The 20,853-nt window shown below is 44.0% G+C and overlaps 1 protein-coding gene across 1 annotated transcript in view; it reads left to right on the top strand.

The window, feature by feature from the left end:
• Positions 1 to 14,940, top strand: part of GOT1 (glutamic-oxaloacetic transaminase 1, soluble) — a 30,154-nt gene extending 15,214 nt beyond the window's left edge. The window contains exons 3-9 of the mRNA XM_006831236.1: positions 7,931 to 8,054; positions 8,519 to 8,631; positions 8,853 to 8,957; positions 10,926 to 11,076; positions 11,158 to 11,323; positions 12,420 to 12,562; positions 14,741 to 14,940. Coding sequence (XP_006831299.1) covers positions 7,931 to 8,054; positions 8,519 to 8,631; positions 8,853 to 8,957; positions 10,926 to 11,076; positions 11,158 to 11,323; positions 12,420 to 12,562; positions 14,741 to 14,880 — 942 coding nt within the window. The 3' untranslated portion in view covers positions 14,881 to 14,940. The remainder of the gene's footprint in view (positions 1 to 7,930; positions 8,055 to 8,518; positions 8,632 to 8,852; positions 8,958 to 10,925; positions 11,077 to 11,157; positions 11,324 to 12,419; positions 12,563 to 14,740) is intronic.
• Positions 14,941 to 20,853: the final 5,913 nt, after the last annotated feature.

Below are 20,853 nucleotides of genomic sequence, written 5' to 3'. Positions count from 1 at the left end.
GTTGATATGGATTGATGAAATGGAGCTTTTCCATCGTCTTTTTCCACAGATGTTGTCAATTTGGTTTCTATGTATTCCATCTGGTGAGGTCCATGTGTATAGTTGTCTCTTAATGCTGTCTAAAGAAGGTATTTGAAAAGAACAAATCATTGATTTTGCAGAATTCTATTATGCGTTCTCCAGCATCATATTTTCCATATTTCCCAACTACTGATCATTCCTCTTTGCTCCTAACCTTTGCATTTGAATCTCCAGTAATGATCAATACATCTTGATTGCATGTTTGATCAATTTCAGATTGAAGAAGTTGGTAGAATTCTATTTCATCCGCACTGGCTTTAGTGGTTGGTGCGTAAATTTGAATAATAGTGGTGTTAACTGGGCTTCCCTATAGGCGCATGGATATTATCCTATCACAGAGAGCGTTGTACCTTATGACTGATCTGGATATATTCTTTTTGACAATGAATGCAACACCATTCTTCTTCAATTTGTCATTTTCGGCATAGTAAACCATGTGGCCATCAGATTCAAAATGACCAATACCAGTCCATTGAGATTATGTTGTTGTTGTGAAGTGCTGTTGAGTCGGTTCCGACCCATAGCGACCCTGTATAGGGTTTTTGGTGGCTGCAAATACCAGAGAGATTATAGGTGGCTGCAAATCAAGATTTCTAAAGAAAGAGGAGTATCTTCAGGAAGTTTAAAGTGGGGAATCTTTGGCAACTGGTGGCCTGTCGTCTAGACACTAGCTGTAGGCCAGTTCGTTGGAAGTCATTGTTGGGGAGCTTCTTCCCCATTACTTACGCAACTTTTTTTTTTTTTTTAAATAAATGTTTTATTGTGTATTGAGTGATATTTTACATGGGGAAACATTAGTTTTACATTCATTCTATCGTACATCGTTTCATTGCCTTAGTTACCATCCCGTCCATGCATCAACCCCCAGTGAAAGGGTATACCTTGCATGCCCCCCCGCCCCACTGACCTCAGCACACAGCCCCTTTCCCTCTCTGGGTCTCAGCACCTCAGGCACTCCATGTCTTCACATCATCCTCTCTGTCTCCATCTCAGGCCTCACTGCTTCTCTGGGTGGGGTCCCGCTCTCTGCGCTCCGCTCTTCTCCGTTGGTGGTCCCAGGGTCTTCTGCTCCTAGATTGAAAGGTTAGTCACTCCCCTCTTTACTATAAAATATCCGCCTTTACACTTCAGTCCTCACAATCAGTCCTGGTAGCAATTTTCACTATTGCATCACATGAGACCCATCTGCATTTCTTTTCATCAGCCTTTCCTAGACAGGTTGGGTACTATTCACTGAAGACTCCACTGTCCTCCCTGCCCTGTGGATCTAGGTTCCTTCTTGAAAGCTTGTAAGCCAGTTACTTCTTACCTTTGTATCCCTCCCCACATTTTGGGTGTCCAGTGTTCAAGTTGCCCAACCCTTTCCACTCTTTGTGTGGTGGGGATGGGAATAACTCTTGTAGCCGGGAATTGTTTCCTCTTTTGAGCCACTGCAGTTATATGTGTAGGTCCAGTTCATCCACTTGTATCCGATGACACTTTTTTTTTTTTTTTTTCCCCTCTTCCTTCTTCCTCGGGTTGAGTTCTGTCCATCCAGTCACTGAAGCCAGGTCAAGTGGGTATCATCTGCAAGTGTGGATGTTCTTGAGTCTGTTTGCCCTCTTCTTATCAGCTGGTCTCTTCACTCTCCTCTCTAGTCCTCTGTAACTGTGTCACTGACTCTGAGCCCATCAGTCCCCCGGTCCCGCCTCGCTGCTGGGTAACCGAGTCTCCACCCAGGTTCACAGTAGTCTGCTGAACGATGCAGGGCTTAGTTCGCCGCTTCATTGGTGTTCTTAGGCCACTTCTCTTTATGGGTGACATGCGTGGTGGCCAATCAGAGTCTTACGCAACTTTTAATTGTGTTGGGCAGATGCTTGTTCATCAGCTCATTGATCCCTGTTTTAATCACTTACACTGTCAGACTTGAGTCTGTTGCCCGTGGCCTTGACCTAGAACTATAGCTCTCATACAGTGAGTTTAACCATAGAACAAATTTAAATCTAAAATCTACCATGAAAGACAAAGGCTGTGTGTTGGTGCCCAGAAGGCAGGCTTGCAGAATGTGCCCTTTGGTTGTTCAAATAATGATATATTCCTGAGTATTTTTATGTACATCAAAAAACAAACAAATGGAGGGAATAGAAGCAAATACTATTGAATGATGATGTATGGAAGGCATTGTAATTATTGAAGTGAAATGAAATAGAGTAGGATAAGTGTAAAACCAATGTTCTCCCATGTAAACTATCATTAAAAACTTAAAACAACAACTAATGTCTGCCATGAACCAAAAGGGTGTGAACTGTTGACAACAGATCTGCTCTGTAAACTGTCACCCAATTCCTAATTAAAAAAAAAATCTTTATGGGAGAAGATTGTCAGACCTTTTATCCTATGGCTTGATGGTGTGTTCAAATCAGAGCAATTGATCCTTGTATCACTACAGCTCCTTTAAAACCTTATGCTTAAATGCCACTGAATAGGTTCTGACTCATAGTGACCCTGTACAGGGCTTCTGAGGAGTGGCTGGTGAATTTGAACAGTCTACCATGTATTTAACAGTTTAGGGCTTATCCTATAGCACCACACCAGGACTGAAATATATTGTGTATGCTTCTACCTCATCTCATGATTCCATATTTTAAGACAGCTTGTGTTTTCAAAGAGTTTATAATCTAGTTGGAGAGACCAAAATGATACTAGAAGCTATTAGAGAATGAGCAAATTCTCATGTTAGAAAATATCTGTATACACTTATTCCTCACTTATCAACATGGTTAGGTTCCAAAGGCAAGGTGATTATGTAAAAATAAGTGTTAGGTGAAAATGGAGGATGACTATCTCAGATCACACAAGGGAGATAGCTACATCATTATATAACTGCCAAAATGCCTCATTACATCACTGTCAAATTTCATCATTCCATAACAGCCAAATCACAGCCTGGCCAACCTGATACAAAACCTTAACGAATGCAGCCAGCATTGTTCTTGCTCACATCCTGGCAATTGTTACTGTCCAATGTACATTGGCAGTACATAAAACAGTCCATTTTTCTTACTGTTGTCATAAATGTGAAATATTGGTTAATGAGATGGTCAAAAAGTAAGGAGTAGGTGCAAAAACAACAGTAAACTAAAAAGAAAAGAAAAAAGATGTCCTTTTCATCCTGACCAATTGTTAGAGTCAAATTATTGATGAGAAGGTTGTTTATTCACCAGTTCATCCAGCAAACATCTGTGAAGTACTGTTACTGCATTGAGAGGATGGCTGTCTTTGGGAGAGACAGTCATGTAAGTTATTAAATGGAATAAAGTGTTAGAAGAGTTATAATGGAAACAAAAAAATAACTAATGTCTTCATGGAAATCTGCAATTATTTGAAAGTTGTTTTTTTTGTGTGTGTCTTTTTTGGCATCTATAGTAGGATATTTTCTTAGTAGGATGTTCCAAGGTCAGTTTCCACTGAGGTCTGAGCCTCTCCTCTTCCCTCTTCCAGTCTCCTATCTTAGTTCACGTCCCATCATCTCACTGGGATCCCTGTAATAGTAATCCTTATTGACCTTCCTGCCTCTAGTCTCTTCCTCATTCTAGCACATTCTCCACACTGCAGCTAGAGTGCTCTTCCTTAGCAAATAATGCTGAGCATGTCAACTGACCATGAACCCTGTTTCCCCACCCCTCGCCCCAGTTGCTCCCCCTATTATCTATAGTGTAAAATCCAGACTTTGAACTTAGCACACAGTGTGTTTTATAGCCAGTCTTTATCCTGTTCTTCCAGTTACTCCCTCTCCTACCTGCCCTCTAGTCTCCTGCATTCTAAGAGCATGGCTGTTGCCTAAACCCACCAAACTTTGTTTTTTCTTAGAGCCTTTTCTCAGACTATCCTTCCTTACTTCTCCAATTCCTCACCTTCCACCCCCAGGCTCTTCAAGAAGCCCAATCAAAAGTCACTTCCATGTTGAACCCTTCGCTCTCTACAGCAGAGCTAGTTGTTTGTGTCCTCTGAGTTATCCTAAGACTTTGCTCACAGCCTGGGAATGACAGCACTCTCTGTACTTACTGTAATGGATAATTTTGTAAATTGCTCTCTTCCATAAGTCCATGCTTTCCCCCAGGGCAGGGATCGTGACTTACTAGATATTGCTTATTGGTCCAATTGTCAGGATTATTGTTTTCTTTATGTTGAGTCATACTCCATACTGAAGATTGTAGTCTTTGCTCTTCATCAGTATAAAAAGTTATAAATGCCATAAAAGCCTTAAGGCATATCAGGAATACTGGGAGAGGAAGTGAGGGTGGATACAGTTTAATGTGGGTGGTCAAGGTAGGTGTAGAAAGTGACATTTGAGCCAAAACTTGAAGAAGATGAGGTATGAAGGAAGGAGAATGAACCAGAAGGCAAACATAATCATGTCGTCTTTGCAAGGTTTTTCTTTGCAAGATTTAAAATTACCAGGTCCTTCAGCCATTTCGAGAAGACTTATTTTTCAGACTCCTCACTTCCTCTTCTTACTTTTCCATTTTTAGACATTAGGCTTCAGACCAAATGTCCTTGTCTTGTGTCCTGAATTGTAAAACTTCCAGAATTACTAAGCTATTGGAGGTAGGAGGGCTCTCGGCCCATAACTCTTTGCCATGTAATGCCATACCAATCTCCCCTCTTGGTCATTACCTCTAGGAGAGTTGGGCTTTTGCTGTGGTTCAGATCCTCTGAGCGTTTTCTTATCTCTTCATTTAGTTCACTGTGTTTTTATTACCATGTCCCAGATGAATGACATGGCCCTGCCCACAAGCAGCTCTTGGTCAGCTTTCCTGCTTCCCACATAGAAGTCCTTGTAACATTAGCAGATAGCGATGATCTCTGAGCAGTCTCCTAGAGTCCTGCAGGAATTCCTTCAGTTAGTGTGGTGCAACCAGGTGTATGAATAGCATACAGGCATGCACTAAAGAGGTGTGCTTTGTCTAGCTTTACAACAAGTCTTACTGGATTTCTCTTGTTCTGGACACCCCTGTTTAACCTCCCATGTCCAGCTGCCTGGCTCCTTGAGAGACCTATACTTAATTCTCTGGATGTTATGATTTGCCTCTATACCAAATTCAGCACTTTCTTGGATTCTTGATCAATTTGCCAAAAGCAAGTTCACAGAATGACCAAAAAGCTGCATTACTGATTTGCCAAAAGCTCATTTCTGTTAATGACTTAGAAGCTACCCGGTCTTCCATGTATTTTGGGGGAATGATCATTTCTTGGGAATTTGAAAATAGTGTCATATGTCATGAATGCCAACGATTATTTTATGTGCAACAGGTTTACCTTTTCCAAACATTTTTCAATTTAGTTGACTGTCTTTCTGATTTATCGTAATGAATTGGTTTCTTTTCTTGAGTAGGGAAAAAAAGAAAGGAGTAAAGTTAGAAGTCAAGCACAGGAAAACATACACTGTGCACATTTCCCCAGATGTCTACATGAGCGTGCCATGTTTCCATGACAACTGAAAACCATGTTCAGGGGGCTCCTGGCTCAGTGACCTCAGAAGTATTAGCATTCCAGACTTGCTGGTATCTGAAATATGGATAATGAGTGGTATTGTCATTCAGCTGGATGACAAGCCCATAACAATAAATCCATGTTGGGGCTAAATCATGTAGCAATTGTATAAAGAATCCAGGTAGGCGACAAAGTAAGGCCAATACCTTTCAAGCAATGGAAAGAGATTAGAGCTCACCAGGGATCACTGTGAAGAACAGAGATTAGTGCACCCAATCCAGCAGACACCATTTTCAGCCACATCTCTGCCGTCTGAAACTTACAGCTGCTTTCAGTTCTGTATCTCTTTGAATGCAGTTTTACTTACACTTCACATTTCAGACAGCATTGTTCCACAAGTCATCAGCTCTTCAGATACAAATAGAACAGCGGTGAGTAAAAGCAGTGACCGTTTCTTCTGTCTTTTTCCTGGTTTAAATGAGATTTCTGCAAATGAGTGATTGTTCTTCATGAAGCCTACTTACGAGTTGAATGAATATTTTTTGTTGTTAGTCTCCAAAAGTATATCATTCATTCCCTGTTTTGCTGGCTAAGCCTTTCACATCCGGTATGATCACATGAGTGTTCTCCATTCATCTAATAGCATGACAAATGATATGTATCTGTTAATCAAATAATCCTACATTCCTGGGATGAGCCTGGCTTGGTCACGGGGTCTCTGTAAATGCACTGTTGGATTCATTCTGAGTAATAGTTACGTGGACACTCAGCATGAGTTAGCAACGAAAAGATAGGGGTCTGCCGTCCTTTTTTACTGTGTTTATTTTCTTCATCATCATCTGGCATCAATGTTATGTTAGTTTTAGAAAGAGATTTAGGAAGCTCTTCTTCCTTGTCTAGGAAAGTTTTTGTTTTGTTTTGTTTTAACCTTATTTTAGACTATTTCAGGTATATGTGAAAGAGAAAACAGAATAATGAATGAATCTCCCATGTATCTATCACCCAACTTCAACAATTATTTGTGTATCATCAGTCTTGTGTATACACACACACACACACGGACTACTTTATAGCACATCTTGATATCTAGATCATCTTTAAAAATGATTTAAAATTTTGACAAATAATACACGAATGTATTCTCATTTTTAAAGACGCAACCTGTAGGTTAGGCCAGAGTCGCTTTGACCACTCCTCCCCTGTGTAGACCCCTCCCCCAGGGGTTGTCACTATTACCAAGTTGAAGTGCCCCTCCCTTTTACATTGAAAGGCTTTATGATGCGACCTTTTTCTTTTTTTTCTCAGTTGTTTAGGTCTATTAGGCAGCATGGGATTTCTGGTGTTTTCTTGTCTGAAAAAGTTATGCCAAAACCTAACTAGAATTTTGAAATGGCAGACTCAGAGCGATCTTGGGAAGACGGCAGAAGCAGGGTCTAGTGAGTAGCTCTCGAGAAGGCTACCGACGTACGTTACACCCACCAGCTCTGTAGCCATCCCTTGGCAAATGGCTTCTGTGAGTCAGTTCCCTTGTGTGCCAGTTGGGGATAGAGAACTTGCTTTCCCAGACTGGGTAATGACCAAAGGAGAATGCATTTGACAACAGTTAGTAAATCCTAAACGCACAGCACATTGGTTGTTGTCCAGGCACGGTCATTGTCCAGGCACAGTCATTGTCCAGGCACGGTCGTTGTCCAGGCACGGTCGTTGTCCAGGCACGGTCATTGTCCAGGCATGGTTGTTGTCCAGGCATGGCCATTTTCAGAGTCGAGGGCACTAAGGAGGGGAAACCACAACCAGAGCATCCCCACTCACAGCGACCCTGTGCCTGGTGGGTTTGAACCGTCCACCTTGCAGTTAGCTGCCCAATGCCCATCCTACACTGCCACCAGGAAAGGAAAGTAGTGTCTGTATTAGAACATATTTCTAAGCAGTACTCAATCTGAGTAAGAAAGATGAGAAGGACTAGTACCCTAGAGTGACGTCAGAGAAAGAGGGCAGCACTGTTTCCTAGGCTTCTGCTGGAGGGAGACTTTGATCTTCCAGAACCTCCACTAATGTGTTGTGGGTGTACCCTCTGCCCCTGTGCTCATTCAGCATTGTTCCACCGAGAGTTAGATCTCTTGGGCTACACACCTAGCCTTGCCATTCAGCAGCTGGTAACTTGGGGCAAGGTGCTTCGCCTTTGTTTGCCTTGATTTCCCCTTTATGATCAGCGGACAATAATGGTGTCCTTTCTGTTGTGAGGCCTTGATGAGATCATTAAAGGGCTTAGTACAGAAGCAGGCACAAAATAAGTGCTCATTATTACTACCTGATTTTTCCTAATATTGTCTGATCATGCCTTTATTAACTAGTGAGCTTGCTTCTTCTCTTTCAGGTAGGAGGTGTGCAGTCTTTGGGGGGAACAGGTGCACTTCGCATTGGAGCCGAGTTCTTAGCTCGCTGGTACAATGGAACAAACAACAAGGACACACCTGTCTACGTATCCTCTCCAACCTGGGGTGAGTCTCAGCAGCGGCCACAGGACAACAAGAAAAGACTGGCAGAATTATCCTCATGATTCGTGGGTACACAGAAAATGTAACACAGTCGAGAAGAGCTGACATATAGTGTTGCCTTGAGCAGTGGATTATGGCTGCACTTAAGACATCTGATGCTCAAATTCAGGGTGTTTTTTTCAAGACTGCTGACCGACTTGTATTTTGATTTATGTTGAAACTCTCCAGAGGAGGCATAAAATGTGGACGGAGGAAGTACCACTGTAGTAGGATATACGTTTGGCATTGTGGTGACTGGTTAAACTAGTTCTTGGTTGCAATCATCCTTCTAAATCTTAACCCCCTAGCCTTGACATTGCCCAGGAGAAATTGAGCCTCTGTGGGCCCTACAAACTGAGTTGTGTCCTTTCCAGTTGTGTCCCCTTGTCTTAGTAAAAGTTCGTAACGTTTTACCCCTTTGCTTGCAGAGAATCATAACGGTGTGTTTTCTGCTGCTGGCTTTAAAGACATTCGATCCTATCACTACTGGGATGCCGAGAAGAGAGGGCTTGACCTCAAGGGTTTCCTGAATGATCTGGAGGTGGGTGATAATAGACGACTAAGCTAAGAGGCTCCTAGGATATCAGGAGCAGTTGCTAAGTCAGAGTCTGGGAGATTTCCCCGCTGTGAGATGGTGGTTTCTGAAATAGCCCAGAGCAGGGAATACGGCCCCTCTGCATTTCATTGCTGACCAGTTTGCTGCTGACTCTCTCCTGATGTTCCTGCTCCTGTCAGAGCTGATGACAGCTTCCTTCTTCTCAGAATGCTCCTGAGTTTTCCATCTTTGTCCTCCATGCCTGTGCACACAACCCGACAGGGACCGACCCAACTCCGGAGCAGTGGAAGCAGATCGCCACCGTCATGAAGGTAACTAAACCGCCTTTTCAGAGCGTTCTTTAAAACTGCAGCGTACACCCGGGAGGGACACACTCCTTAGAACAACCAACTGTATGAGAATCAAAGGGCAGCATTTGCCCAGGGATAAAACTCAGGAGCTCTGCTAGCATAGCGGTTAGCAGGTCAGGATGCTAATCTCAAGGTCAGCAGTTTGAAACTACCAGCTGTTCCATGGGAAAAAGATGAGGCTTTCTGCTCCTGTATAGATTTACAGCCTTGGAAACCCTGTACAGGGTCTCTGAGTCGGAACCGACTGCACTGCACCTAACAACAACCACCACATATATATTATACATATATTCACGTATTGGTGTATATCAAAGATGTAATATACATATTACAAAGATGGGACCATTTTGTCCATACTTTGTTTTTTCACCTGATCTTTACATGTCATGAAATGTTTTGCAGCATCGTTTTTCATGGGTGTATTATAGTCTGTTGGGAGAAACATGAGGCTTTCTGCTCCCATAAAGATTTAAAGCCTTGGAAACCCTAGGTGGGGTCACTGTGAGTCGGAACCAACTCCGTGGCACTTGACAACAACATTAGTATCTATGCATTGACTGGTTATTAAAGAATGATTAGATCAGTTGATGGGCATTTAGGTTTTTTTGCTCTTAGGAACAATTATATAATCTTAAAACTTACTTTTGCTATTCCATTTTAGAATCTTTAGCTCAGAGTATATATAGTCTTTATTAATGTGTTTAAAGGACTTTTATTGAGAAACTCCTATTTGCCGGGCACCATGGGGGGATACAACATGTACGAAGCCAGTATGGTCCCTATGCTGTAAGAGCATTCAGCTTGTGCGGGGGACAGACAAGCATTGTGTGACAGCTGTGCTGATAGGGTTCCCATGAGGTTCTAGACTCGGGAGGAGTTTGTGTGTGTGTGTGTGTGTGTGTGTGTGTGTGTGTGTGTGTGTGTGTGTGGAAGAGGTGTGTGTGGTGGTGGCAGACAAAGCATTTCTGGAAAAAAAGGATTTCCATGTCAAGACAAATGGTGAGGAGGAGTTAAGAAGGCTCTGACAAGGGTGGGGTCAGGAGCCTTATCAGGGGAAGCTGTTTTCTGCAGAGGGAAGAGCATGGTCAAAAGTCCAAGGCCCAGAGCTCAGAACCCATTTAAGGAAGTGAAAGTAATTCATGTTATGGTGTAGAGGTCAAAGGGAGTTGGGGGCTGGATCCCGTGCTGAGGAGCTGGACTTCATTCGGAGGGGAGTGGACCCACTGAAATCTCTGAAGTCAGGGAGTGATAGGTCGAGTGTGTGTTGTCTTAAGGTCTCTCTGGCTGCTTAGTGGAGAATGAACCTGAGGGAGCCAGGCTAGGCAGGCGACCAGGAAGGCGGCAATAATCACCATCCAGGTGGAATTTGACGGTGGCTGGAACAGACAGCAGTGCAAAAAGAGCAACGTGGATGGAGTTTCTCTAGAGCTTTCAGGAGACAGAACTGAGCTAGAGCTTGGAGTTTGATTAATGTTGGGGTGAGCTCTCGAGGTAGGAGTCAGGGATGCACCCTGGTTTTGGAGTTGGATGGTGTGAAGGTCAGGGAAGTGGTGTCCATCAGAGAGCCCAGCACATTCAGTGTGAGGAGCTCTGTGACTACTGTTTCGTCTTCAGTACCGAGTACAGTAGCCCCGAGATAGTGAGGAGACCCTAGAAATACCAAGGCTGTACTTAGTGTTTACCCTCAAGAATTCATGGGGAAGAATACACCAGCATGTAGTACATGACCTCCTTGCCTTAGAGATAAGCAGAGTTGGCAGAGTTGCAACAGTATGCTTTAAAAAAGTCAGGTGGATGGGGCAGCAACAAGAGATGGTGAGCTGGACAGTGTTAGAAATTCCCTCTAGGCACTGGTTGGGGAAGGAAGGCCTATGTCTAAGGTTGGTTCCAGAAGGTTTTCCTGCCCTGACCTGCTTTCCTTCCTCGCAGCGCCGGTTTCTGTTCCCATTCTTTGACTCAGCCTATCAGGGCTTCGCATCTGGAGACCTAGAGAGAGACGCCTGGGCCATTCGCTATTTTGTGTCTGAAGGCTTTGAGATCTTCTGCGCACAGTCCTTCTCCAAGAACTTCGGGCTCTACAGTGAGTGCACTGAGTCACAGCCTTGCCCCCGCATGCTTTTCCCTCACTGCAGCCAAGACTGATTCTCGTCCCTCTCTTTAGATGAGCGAGTGGGGAATCTGACTGTGGTGGGAAAAGAAGCTGATAGCATCCTGCGGGTCCTTTCCCAGATGGAGAAGATCGTGCGGATCACTTGGTCCAACCCTCCCGCTCAGGGAGCACGGATTGTGGCGTGCACCCTTTCCAACCCTGCACTCTTTAAGGAGTGGTAAGGACTCGTAACCGAGGAGCAAGGGGTGTCCCATTAAATGGTCGTTCCCTTTTACGTTGGCAGAGGCAGGACAGAATCACTTTGCTCTCTTTAACTGTTGGTATTTTAATCTCACATGTGTCTCACAAAACCCTGGAACATGGGAGGAGGCCCTTGATGAGTGGTAGATCTCCCCACCACCCTAGTTTCTTCTCCATAAAGTTGGAAAACTCAGGAAGGAATTCCTGATAGTATAGACGATCCAACTTGCAGTTAGTTTAAGTTTGGCTCTCCTTCTTCTTCTCTCTCATTTACATATTGTTGCTGTTTGTTGTTAACTGCCGCGGAGTCGGTTCCCACTCAAAGCTACCCTCTGTAGGGTTTCTGACGCTGTACATCTTTGCTAGAATAGAAAGCCTCATCTTTCTTCCACAGAGCAGCTGGGGGACTCAAACCACTGGCCTTGTAGTTTGCAATCCAGTGCTTACTGTACAGAGCCACTGTGCTCCTCAACTTCTATATGCTTTATCTTAAGGAGCCTTGACAGAGCTGTAGGATAAGCACTGAACTGTTAACCATCAGGCTAGCTGTTCAAACTCACCAGCAGCTCTGTGGAAGAAAGATGGGACCTTCTGCTCCTATAATCTCTGATTAAAATATCTGATCCCGTCTCTATCAGCTCTTCATTGAAGCCTGACTCAAACATTAGTGGTACTGTAGCTGGTATGGGCTCCTGGTGAGGTGTTCTAGGATCAGCACTGGACTACGAACCACAAGGTCAGCAGTTCAAACCCACCAGCTGCTCCTTGGAAACCAGTCGTCATCAGCAGGGTAGCTATGATTTGGAACCGACTCAATGGCACTTAACAACAACATAGCTGGAATATGTAAGACTAGCACTAGACTTCATCAGTAAATACAGTTCTTCCTCCTGCTTGGAGTATGGATTGATTAGACAAACTAGTCTCTTTCTCTGGTCTGCTCATCCATCCATTCATGCAGCTTAAGAGACAGGTCTTGATCCCATTTCTGGTTTATAGATTAAAATCTACCTGTTATAGTGTAGCAGTCTCTCCTGTCTGGACTGGTGCTTACATTGCTATGCACTCTTCAGGACAGGTAACGTGAAGACAATGGCTGACCGGATTCTCACCATGAGATCTGAACTCAGATCACGATTAGAAGCCCTCAAGACACCTGGCACCTGGAATCACATCACTGAGCAAATTGGGATGTTCAGTTTCACCGGGTTAAACCGTAAGTGGCCCCCTCACTTTGAGTACATGCACACAGGTAGACAACCAGCTCTCCTCTCGGTCAGTGATCTTGAGAGCACATCCACTCACTGTTGCCCTATTACTTTGGTTTCCCACCAATCTTCAGGACCTCTTGGGTCTCAGTATAGTATTGCTGTGGTCTGTCCTACCAACCCATAACTAAGGTATCTTCATTTATGTGTGCTGGGAAGTGGTTCAGAGTCAGTTGGGATAGCAATAGAATTTGAAGCTTGCAGCCTTTATATATATTTTGTGTGTGTGAAATACATATATATGTTGTTGTTGTTGTCAGGTGCCATCGAGTCAGAACCGACTCATAGCGACCCCATGCACAGCAGAACGAAACAATGTCCGATCCTGGGCCAACCTCACTACCGCTGCCACACTTGAGTCCATCAATGATGCCACCTGGCTGATCCATCTCGTTGGGGGTCTTCCTCTTTTTCTCTGACCCTCCACCATACCCAGCATGACATCCTTCTCCAGTGACTGTTCCCTCCGGACAATATGTCCAAATACTATATATATATGTATGTATATATATATATATATATATATATGTATTTCACACACACACAATATCTATAAAGGCTGCAAGCTTCAAATGTATATATTTGTGTGTGTGTGAATATATAAAGCAAAGCATATACCAACAATTTTTACATCACATACAATTCAGCTACACTGAGTACATTCTTCAAGCTGTATAGCCATTCTTATTCTCCTTTCCAGTACATTCCACCACCATTGAGGTAAACTCACTTTCCCCAACGCTTCTCATCCAACCCCACAAATTGCTGCTGTCAGTTTGGTATTCCATGTTTTAGAGGGCTTCAAAAAGTTCATGAAAAGAATCTTTTATAATTCCATTTTTCCTTATAGGTAACTGTTAAGGAGAGTGAGCAGGTTAGAGGCGCCTTAGAGGTGGATGTCAAAAGAACTTCTGAGGGCTAGGAATTTCACTCCAGAATTCAAGACTGCCGTTTTTTTGGGTTTTTTTAAATCTATAGAAACATCACTAGCATTGTTCTTTTTTTGTTTTTCTGTAATATGAATCTTCAAGCAGTATAAATTCAAATACATAAAAATTAAGACGCAATTACGTCCTTGACAAATCAGGAATCCCCTCCTGAGTATATCTTAAATGTGTTAGATTATTCTATACCAGGAAACTATACAAAAATAATACATATAAGAAACCACTGCAGCTACGCTGTAAATTGGAAACTGTTTATTGAAAGGAAAATGGACATAGTCCAGAAGAAAAAAACAAATGAGTTATGTATATAGCCCAGTCAATAGTAGCATGATTGCATTTTAATGATGTTTAGTTAAAAAAAAAGACTGCCCCAGTAGATTGTATTCTTAACAGAATTCAAAAGTTAACAGACCATTTAGCATTGTTCTTAGACTTATCTAACTAAGTTGGTTGGTTGTTTTTTTTTAATTACCCAATAGAACAAAGTAGTGGTGAGGACCGGGTCAGGGAGAGAAATAAATGAGAGGAAGGAAAGGAAACTTGCATTAGAATGACTTGATTCTTAGTAGAGGGAAGACAGAAGGTAGTGTGTAGGGGTCTGTGGTTTGGTGGAGGGAGCTAGTGGCCTGGATTCTCTGGCATGGAGAAGGAAGAACATCTTCCGAGAGCCTCCATATCTTCCTGACCACATGTTGTTTTGGGTTCTTATCACCAGGTAGAGCTGTTGACCCCAGGCAGTTTCAGGGATTTCTGAAAGGTGGGATAAAGCAAACACAGGTTAGGGTAGAGACAGGAAGCCTTTTATAACCCATTTTTAATATCATGGACTGTTCCCAAACCTGACGGTTGCTTTTCGTTGATTGGGGTATTGTGGTGAGTGTAATCTGTGAGATTTGGTTGGGAAGTAGTCCTAGATTAAAATTGCCATCAGGAGGAGACAGTGGCTTCTAGAGCCATGTTGAAATTTCTAGGAATTGCAAAGTGAACTAGGAAGAGGAACTCCAAGAATTTTGTGAGCAGATTTCTGCAAATGTCAGTTGGGTGACATGGCTCCTCTTTGTTTTGCCTCCCTACTTTAGGGGAGTAGAAGGAAAAGTGTGATGACCCTGTAATCACTGAATCACCCCTGCTTAAAGGACCCCTGCTCCTCTGATGTTATCTTCTTTTACTTTTCAACAGCTAAGCAGGTTGAATACATGATCAACGAAAAACACATCTATCTGCTGCCTAGTGGTCGGATCAACATGTGTGGCCTAACCACCAAAAATCTAGATTACGTGGCCACCTCCATCCATGAAGCTGTCACCAAAATCCAGTGAAGAACCAGCAGCCACCAAAGCAGTTCTCCATCACCTGTGTTCCCTGCCTGTGTAAACCCAGCCGTACTCCTCCTCCCATATTAGAGACTTGCCAAAGGACTGGTACAGTAGACACTACTGAAAGCCCACCACTCTTTCAAATCAGCCCCACTGGAAGCACGCATCCCTGAAGGGCCAGGGGGCCTGGGATTAGAGCCTCATTGGAGGCCAGAGCAAGCTAAAGTTTTTATTTAATGAAGGATGAAGTATTTTGATTATGAGATGTAGCTACCTTCTCCCTCTCCCTAGAAGCAGGAGCGTTGTCTGTGTTGCTCATGCGAACCTCCTGCTGTTTGTATGAAGTCTAACCCCAAAGATCTAGTTGTTTTGAAGTAGCCAAGTGTGGTTGTGGGTGTTGGCCGTGTCATTAAAAGTTGTCATCTCCACCCAGATTGTCTGTCTCCCTGTCCTCTTTGCACATGGTTGTGTCCCCAGACCTAAGCCTGAGTTCTTTGGGGTGACTTCAACAAGGAATGTATTTACATTGGCATGCACACACACACCCTGAAATAATTAAAGTATCGCGAGACAGTTTTTACCCTTGCTATGTGTAGATGTGCAGTGCGTTCGGACATTTTCTGGTCCATTCTATTATGTTCTGTTCCACTAAAAATAAAATTAAAATGCCATTTGAGACCCATGGAATTAATTTTGTGATGTGCTGATGAGTTGTGACCCTGGGCTCAAAGTGAATGCTTGAGAGGGATTTACGTAGAAAGGGAAGTCCACAACGGGCTGACAGTACACGCCACCTCGTAAACTCACTGTGACATAAATGACTATTTGGCTTTGTGAGCATGTCACTCAGAGGCCATGACGTCATAGACTCAAGAGGACTGCTGGCCCTCCCATTGCAGCCCGGGTGCCTCCTACTCAATTGAAGCAATTCTAGATCACCTTCTCCAGAGTCCAAGGAACTCTCCAAATGGCAGTGGGGTTGGATCTTGTTTACAACTACAGCACTACTGCTGGGAGTTTAAAAGTGTTTATAGATCATTCTTATTTGAACTGGATCTGACTCCTTTGAGTTTTAAAACCATTTACGGGAATGATTGGGGTCTTAGAAGTCATGAGCTCCAGCTTCTCTGTCCCACTGAAATAGTCTCTTACTGTCCTTGACTCATCATTTTCCAATGGGCCGTGATAGAGTCTGCTTGGTGAGTCATTGTATTCAGTTGATGGAGTTCCTAAATTAAAAAAATCTTGACCTTGACCCAGAATTTGATCTCCATTTTTCTATTCCCTATTCTCTTATAAATCACAGAGCAAGTTTATTGGCTTTTCATTGGTGGCCTTGGAAGAGTTTTACTTTTCCATTCTTCTGTGTTTCTGCACAGGATACGGTTTCAGAGCCTTCGCCATCCTGGTGGGTCCCCAGGAGTCCCTCAGAGAGCTCTCCTGGCCCACAGGTGCCTCCTCCACCCTGCTGAGGGGTTGAGTGAATCCATATCTAATAATGGTCTCCCATTCTAGATTCCATTCTTATTATATTGATTTTCTTTCCAATGTAAAGATGGTTGTCCTTAGAAAAGACAAAAGCAAGCTAGAAATTGAATAATTCTGTGTTCGGTTAGTCTTCTGTGCTCTCTAATCATAGCTGTAAACACTCTCAGTGGGGATGCTGTTATCTCCAAGAAGGCAAAAATTGGTTCTTGGGGAATGAAAAAGTCTTACATATTGAATTAGTCAAAGCCCACCCACATGTGACAAAATCTGTTCCTTAATATGTAATTTCTCTTGTTAAAAAAGAATCTTTAAAATTTTTCTTCTTCAGAAGGTATAGGTGAAACAAGTTGGACAGTATTTTAAACCAAAGGGCCCTTACTAAAGTGCTCAATTGCTTTTAGCATTTAAAAAGAATCCCCAATCTCAATGAGAATTTGGCTTGAATTCTAATCTTCAAGGGGCCTTGGTGGCATTATGGTTAAACGCTCAGGTCCTAATCAAAAACGCCAGTGGTTTGAACCCACCAGCTGCTCTGTGGGAGAAAGATGTGCCAGTATGCTCCTATAAAGATCACAGCTGTAGAGACCCTGTGTCCTGTCTTCTCTGCCCACTGTGAGGTGGACTTGACTCATGGTAACGGGCAGCTCTGTTCATCCATGTATTTGGTCAGCATTTCCATGAGTGTTCATGTGGGAAAAGGGCTCTGTGTGAATGTGGGGAAGGCTGGGCTTGGTGAGTTCCGTAGGTTTCTGTACTGTAGGACTTCACTGCACACACAAAGACACAGCATTGCAAAGGTAGGGCTGTTTCACAGCTTTTGCCTGCCACTCCCTGGCTGTGTAATCTCCGGCAAATCATCCAAACTCGCAGAGCCTGCTTCATAGTCTATATAGCAGGACCGACATCCCATCTTTCCAGCTGGTTTTGGAAATCACCAAGCTAATGTATACTTACCACTTTGGAATTTTTTTTTTTTAATTTAGAAACTTGGCTGAACAGTTATTACTCAGTTATTGTTAGTGTTAATGAGTTAATAGCCTCAGTGAAGGCTCCTAGGAGGAACCTTAAAATTTTTGTCACTGGCCAATAATCATTCTTTGCTGATATGAGAAATTAGCATAAGTAGTAGGTGTCAGATTTCCACTTTCCCCACAAATGATATTAAAACACCCACACACATCTCCCCACCTGCCTGGCTACTCCCTCTCACCTGCACTGGTTTAAAAGTAATGAGTAAACCAGGTCTCCTCTGCTTTCCACAAATGGTTGCCATTTTGACCTCTTTCAGCAGGGTCTGACCCCAAGACCTAGAACTCAGAAAGTGTCCTGCACGGTGCCTGGCACGTTTTAGCACTTTGGGAAGTGGGCATAACACATGCCGGTCTCTTTCAGGATCACTTTAGTGTTTGCTCCTGGTTCTGATTCACACTCTAGATTCTGGTACAGCTTTTACTGCCTGTTTCTGGCATTCACACCTGCAAAACCGTACCCATCTGGCCCGTGAAGTAGCATACCAGTCCTGTCCTCTAACACGCCACAAGCCTCCCACCTGGCTTTGAGAGGCAGGTGGGCCACAGGTGAGATAACACCAGACTACATTCCAAATGAAACCAGAGATTTATAGAAAACAGTCACATTCCAGGAACAGCATTTTCACTTTATTTAAAAATTATTTACAGTTTATTAAGCTTTCATAAATTTAGCTTTATTTTAAAATCCTCTCTTTAAAAAACAAAACAAAACAAAAGAACCACCAAACTTGTTTATTAACCTGAAGACAAACTTTGGGGGTGAGGGGATAAGAAGGGAACTGGTGACAGGCTCTCTTTAGGGGTTTTGCAACAGCAGCGGCCTGAGCCTGGAGGCCTGGGGCTAATGGAAGGAGACTGGCAAGGAAGCCCCCTGGGCCAACGGCCATCCAAGCTTGAAGACTGCAGGAGGAAAGCTCTTCTCAACTCTCACCATTCCTTGGTCTAGACCTGAGACAGCCACAGCAAAGAGCTGACAATGTGCCGATTCTTACCAGGCGAGAGAGGTGTTGGGAAGGGGCGGCTGTGGACTGCTCTCCAAGAGGCCTGCACTGCTGGGCTTGCTGAAGGGACTGACACGTGACTGGGAGAGACGTCATCCCCTCCTGTCTGCAACACCTGCTCTGAGTGGGTGGGCAAGGGGATACCAAGTGGGTGTGGGCTGTACAACCCTGTTTGGGTGTGCCAAACAGACACTGCCAACTCCCGCTTCTTGGTGGATGCCAGCCTTCCCCATTGATTTGATGAGGACTTGAGAAGGCCACTTCTACCACTGCCCAGGGCCACTTCACTCTGCACTGCAGAAACTCTGAGGCCACTAATTCAAGTAGTGGTTTTTAAATTAACTCTTTGTAGGTCTGAGACCTTTGGGAATCTTAAGAAATCATTAGCCCTCTGGAAAACACGCAAAAAAAAACTAAACTCTGAATACAATTTCAGGGGTTTCATGGCCCCTGTGAAGTCCAGCTATGGACCCCAAGTTAAGAACCCCTGAGTAAAGATTCCCATGGGTTAGTGAGCATTTTCTTTTGAGATGCAAGTAACCCAGAGGAATGATCAGTCCCCTTCCCTCATGATTATTGGCTGGAGGGTTGTGGGGAGGTGGGGAGGGAAAAGTTAGGGAAAGGTTTGGAGAGTCAGCAGGCAGCCCTGGATCACTGACTGCGGGTACCCAGTGGGTGGGAGATAGTTCAGAAAGGGAGATGGGTGCCCAGAGACAAACTTCACTTGCCAGGGGGCTTCAGAAAGTTTGTGGAAAAATTCCATGATGATCGTTTCGGTCTATTTTCCATGAACTTTTTGAAGCCCCCTCTCTACTGCCAAATTTTCCCTTAACACTGACGAGTTTCCTGATCAGAATTTTTACTCTTGAAAGTAGTTATATGCTGCCATCTGGTGGTTATGTTTGGAACTGCATTGTTCCCAACGTCCCGATGAAAACATTAACAGGATAAGCACTGTAGGAAAAGCGCTGAACCACAGGGTTGTTTGATTTGCAAAGCCGGTGGTTCAAACTTACCAGCCGTTCCTCGGAAATCCTATACCAGGGTTGCTATGAGTCAGAACCGACTGAATGGCACTTAACAATAACTGGACTGCTAACTGCAAGGTTGGCAGTTCAAACCCACCAGTCGCTCTTGAGAAACCTTTACAGGGTATCTGTGAGTGGGAGCAGGGGCCACTTAACAACAATAGTAAAGATTGTCAGTTTTTAGAAGCCCTGGTGATGAAGTGATTAATTTGCTGAGGGGGCTAACCGAAAAGTTGGCAGGAGAAAAATGTGATAGTCTGTTTTGAAAAGATCTGTTGTTGAGTCGAGAAAGCGCTGTCAAGTTGATTCCAACTCATAGCGACCCTGTATAGGGTTTCCAAGGAGTGACTGGTGAATTTGAACTGCTGACCTTGAAGTTTAAACCGACCTTGTGGTCCAGTACATTATCCCACAGCGCCACACCAGGACGCCTTGGAAACCCTACAGGGCAATGCTACTCTATCCCACAGGGTCATTGTGAGTTGAAATCAGCGAGATGTCCAGGGGTTTGGCTTTTTTTGTTTTGGCTGAGTAGTAGACTCTTGGAATCAAGTACACCTAGCTGACGTGCTATGGTGGAATAAGGGGTAAGGGTGGGGATTGGAAAGGAGGAAAAAGCAAGGTGACTTCCAACACTGCTGTATCGGGAACACGGCCACAGGCCCTGAAGAGCTTGCTGCCGCCTGGCCGACCTGGGCACTCTTTGGTTTGTCATGGCTACATTTGCTTAGGATTTTTTTCATGTAAGTTTCTTTTCCTTTCTTCTTTTTGTTTTTATTTGCACTTAAAACCTGGTTTCACCTTTGGCTCCCAATTGGGTCTCTGCTCCCTGCATCTCCTCCTATTCCCAAGCAGGTTTACTGATGGATCGATGGCTGCTGACTAGAGCCAAAACAGATTCATATTCTTTCCATTCCAGCTGAGACCCACTGTCCACCCCCCAGGTTGCTGACAGGAAGCCAGTTAGACCAATATGGCCTAGTACTGGGTTCTGGAGGAATTCTTGGCCCACTGAACTAGACCTCACACCTGCTACACCAGCCTCTCTCCATCTGCCTGTCTGCCAGTGGTACCTTCTGAGGTAAGCTAAGCATAATATATTGTGGAACATTAGTTATCATTTTGCTCTACAAGAAGAAATGGCAACGCTCAGGACACAGGTCCCCTATGACATCAGGGAATCCCAAAGAATAAAGAGGGGCATCAGCGACCCCACAGTGCCTTGGGGTCGTTTCTTCTCCCGTCGCAGACTGTGCAATGGCAAGACCATTTCTAGCATGTTCCACTGGAGATAGTCCTTCTGCTATGGCCACGGGAAGGCTCTGAGTCAAACTGGAGGCAAAGAGGGGAAATGAGCTGACCTGACAGCTAAGGTGGAGAGGTGGATGGGAAAGTGGAATGTCCCGTCACCGGTGGGCACCTCAGGGC

This window comes from Chrysochloris asiatica, unplaced genomic scaffold, assembly GCF_000296735.1.
Source record: "Chrysochloris asiatica unplaced genomic scaffold, ChrAsi1.0 scaffold00003, whole genome shotgun sequence".
Lineage (NCBI taxonomy): Eukaryota > Metazoa > Chordata > Mammalia > Afrosoricida > Chrysochloridae > Chrysochloris > Chrysochloris asiatica.
This window is presented reverse-complemented; position numbering and strand designations above follow the sequence as displayed.